The sequence below is a fragment of the Palaemon carinicauda genome, chromosome 9, assembly GCF_036898095.1.
Source record: "Palaemon carinicauda isolate YSFRI2023 chromosome 9, ASM3689809v2, whole genome shotgun sequence".
Taxonomy (NCBI): Eukaryota; Metazoa; Arthropoda; class Malacostraca; order Decapoda; family Palaemonidae; genus Palaemon; species Palaemon carinicauda.
In genome coordinates, this window is record NC_090733.1 from 61833283 (window position 1) to 61837075 (window position 3793).

Below are 3793 nucleotides of genomic sequence, written 5' to 3' on the forward strand. Positions count from 1 at the left end.
TCAAGTTTTCTCTTATATCCTTGTTGTTCTTTTTCAGTTCCTAGTGTTATTCCCATTATTTATTTTTCCATATCTCTCCGAGTTGTAACTAGCTTATGTTCCGAGGGTCAAGTAAGGGTCCAAATGTCTCATGTGTAAGTTGATACTGGTAGGGGCATCTGATTAAATAGTTTTTAGAGAAAGTTGTATACTTTTAATAATCTCATTTAGTTTATAAAATCCTCTCCATTCCATACTTATTCTACATTTAATGTTGGTTTAGTGTCCTGGAGAAACACATGCTTTCTGTCCTAAGGATATATTTTCGCTAACAATCTCTAAACGTTCATCCATAGCCCTTATTTGTGTTATCTCTGCCTTCTCATTGAACATTATCTTAGTTTTGATAATATTAATTTCCAGTCCTACATTTTTGCTTTCGCTATTCAAATATTCTATAATTTTTCCAAATTCCTCCCATAATTCACTTAACACAACTATGTCATCTGAAAAACTCAAGTTAGAATATTCCCCCTTATTAATAATTCCTACACTTTACCAATCTAAATTCTTGAAGGAAAAAACTTCTTCTATGAACGATCTTTAACTCCTTTCTCAATTAAAATTTTCTCACTATCTTTATTTAGTCTCAGGATTCGTGTACTTCCCGTAAATATATCTGCAAGTGTTTTAACATATGATTCATCTAATTGTTGTCTTTAAAGGGTTATCATTACTGCCGAAGTGTCCACAAAATCAAAAACTTTTTCAAAGTCTATAGATACTATATTATATAGTGTTTTGTCAACTTAGTTGATTTTCCATTAAATGGTTAATTACATGCATATGGTCAGTTGTTGAATACCTGCTTCTAAAACCTGCCTGCTCTCTTGGCTGATTAAAGTCTAGCTGTCTTTCTATTCTGCCCAATATGATATTTGCAAATATATTATATATTGCTGAGAGTGAACTTATTGAGCATTCTTGCTGAAATTTTGTGTAAGGTTCAACAAGTTTTACTAGTATGAAATCTGCTCTATCTATTATTAAACCAATTTTTAGGCCATCTTCTCTTGCTGCTTTGACTCTTTTCATGTCTTTTAATGCATTATTTTCTTCTCCTATTGTTATGTTTGGTATCAGCTTAGGGTTTCCATCATTTTTATTAGCAAATTTATTTCTAATATCACTTTTATATAACATTGTATAGAAATCCTCTGCAATTTTCAATACTTCATCTCTTTTTGTTGATATTTCCATTTCCATCTTTTAACTCAAACATCTGTTGATGCCCTGTTCCAAGCCTTCTTTATTTTTGCTCACATTATGTTTATGAATGTCTTGTATTTAGTTTGTTTATTGTTTTGGATAGGTTTGCTAATTTCATTAAATCTCTAGGATTTTACCCTTTTTTCCAGTTTTTCCTTATCGGGATTTTGGTCTTCTCGGATAGATTCCTTTGATCTTGTTTAGGAACTTTTCCCCCTATCTCTTGTGCTGATTCTAATAAAAATTTTGTTAGATTACTGTTTATTTCTTCTTTAATTGCTTCCATTTCTTCATGTAGCTACAATTGCTTATTTTGTATTGCTAAGCTAAAGTCATCAGATTTTTCTCTTATTTCAGGAGTTGATTCTTTTTATTTGTTTTTTCTCTTCATTTCCTTGGCTCTCGACAAATTTTGCTTCTCGCCATTCTATGGTCGCTTCACTTTAATTATTCAACAGTGTTACATCTTTAACTAAATAAATTTTTTCACGAAGAATAAAATCTATTTTGCGTTTGGTTTCCCTTCTGGGTTGCTCCATGTCTTTTTTTATTTTTATTTTTATAGAAAAGTGTTCAGGATTTTTTTTTTTTTTTAGCAAATTCTACAACCATGTCTCCGCTGTTATTTCTTTGCTTACTCCAAACTTCCCCACTCTCTTTTTGACCTACTTTGGCATTGAAATCACTCAAAACAATTGTGAATTGAGTCATATTTCTTTACACAGATGTCTCCAGATCTTCATAGAATTTTCTATTTCTTCTTCTGTATTGGATGCTGTTGGTATATACGTTTGAAGGATTTTCATTTTATAATTTTTATTTTGTTTGATAATTGATCCTACAATTCTATCCCTAGTACTACAAAATTCCTCTATGTAACTTACAGGATTTTTATTAATAGGAAAACCAACTCCATTCTATTTGTTCCTCTCTTGACCTCTGAAGCCAAATATATTGCCCTCTTTTAACTTTATATGAATTTCCCTAGTTCTAATTTCACTCGGTCTTATTACATAGCAATTTATGTCTTTCTGTTCTTCTAGTAATACAGTAACATCTTCCATAGACAAGTTTCTGACATATTGTGTTTAAAGGTTCAGTTTCCAATGGCGTCCTGTACTAGTCCAGAGATTTTTAGCACCACCTGCAGTGAGATGTAACTGCCTGCCACCTTGGGCAGCTGTACCACTGCTGCTAGCGACAGGGCCTTAAGATGGGACTGTATTTTTCATGTCTAGGATTTCGTCTCCACGCTGTCCACTGCATATAGGTGATGGTGAGAGATTTTGGTCTTAACTCTCACAGAAAACCAACCTAGTATGGGTGGTTCTTACTAGTATAGCTTTGCTGATCATAGAGATAAGCAAACACTTTCATCTAGGTAAGGTATTCAGACTCAGTAAGGTTCATATATATATATATATATATATATATATATATATATATATATATATATATATATGTGTGTGTGTGTGTGTATATATATAGATATAGTTATAGATATACATATGTGTGTATATATAGATATATATATATATATATATATATATATACATATATATATATATATATATATATATATATATATATATATATATATGTATATATATATATATATATATATATATAAAAATATATAAATACACACACATATATATATATATATATATATATATATATATATATATTTATATATATATATATATATAAAATATATATATATATATATATATATATATATATATATAAAATATTTATATATATATATATATATATATATATATATATATATATATATATATATATATATATATATACATATATATATAAATATATATATATATATATATATATATATATATATATATATATGTATATATATATATATATATATATATATATATATATATATATATATATATATATGACATGACATGACATGTGGTTTGGTCAAGAAAACGAGCTTATTGCATATGCAGATGATGCCATTCTCTTTGCATCAATTCCATCTCCTGAATGTAGATCTGGTTGTTGCTAAATCCCTGATTAGAGATCTAGCTAAAATTAGTGCATGGTGCAAATTATGGGGTGTAAAATTGAATCCTAACAAAACTCAAAATATGATTGTGAGTACGTCAAGGACCGTGGTTCCTGAAAATCCTGACCTCAGTATTGATAATGTTTCTTTAACTGTGACTCTTAAAAAATTTTAGGTGTGATTCTCGACTGCAAATTTACTTTTGAGAAACACTTTAGGTCCGTGTCTTCTTCAATTGCACAAAAAATTTGCTTGTTGAAAAAGTCTTTCAAGATTTTGGGCGGTCAATCTATTCTGAAGAAGTGTTTTAATTCTCTCATTTTACCTTGCTTTGATTATTGTTCTCCTGTCTGGTCTTCAGCTGCTGATTCTCATCTTAATTTGTTGGACAGGAACTTTCGGTCTATTAGATTTCTTATTCCTGATCTAGATATTAATCTGTGGCACCGTCGTTCAATTAGTTCATTATGAATGTTGCATAAGATTTTTCATAATTCTGACCATCCT

The 3793-nt window shown here is 29.3% G+C and overlaps 1 protein-coding gene across 1 annotated transcript; it reads right to left on the reverse strand.

Moving 5' to 3' along the window:
- Positions 1 to 258: 258 nt before the first annotated feature.
- On the reverse strand, positions 259 to 1245 carry LOC137646446 (uncharacterized). Its single transcript, XM_068379546.1, has 2 exons — positions 820 to 1245; positions 259 to 513 (listed from the first exon to the last, which is right to left on the reverse strand). The coding sequence occupies exons 1-2, from the start codon at positions 1243 to 1245 to the stop codon at positions 259 to 261; spliced, it is 681 nt and encodes a 226-aa protein (XP_068235647.1).
- Positions 1246 to 3793: the final 2548 nt, after the last annotated feature.

Coding starts and splice junctions, on each gene's coding strand:
- LOC137646446 (XM_068379546.1), bottom strand. CDS start 1,245: ATGGAAATGGAAATATCAACAAAAAGAGATGAAGTATTGAAAATTGCA. Junction 514..819: donor CAACAACTGACCATATGCAT/GTAATTAACCAT, acceptor ATTATTAATAAG/GGGGAATATTCTAACTTGAG.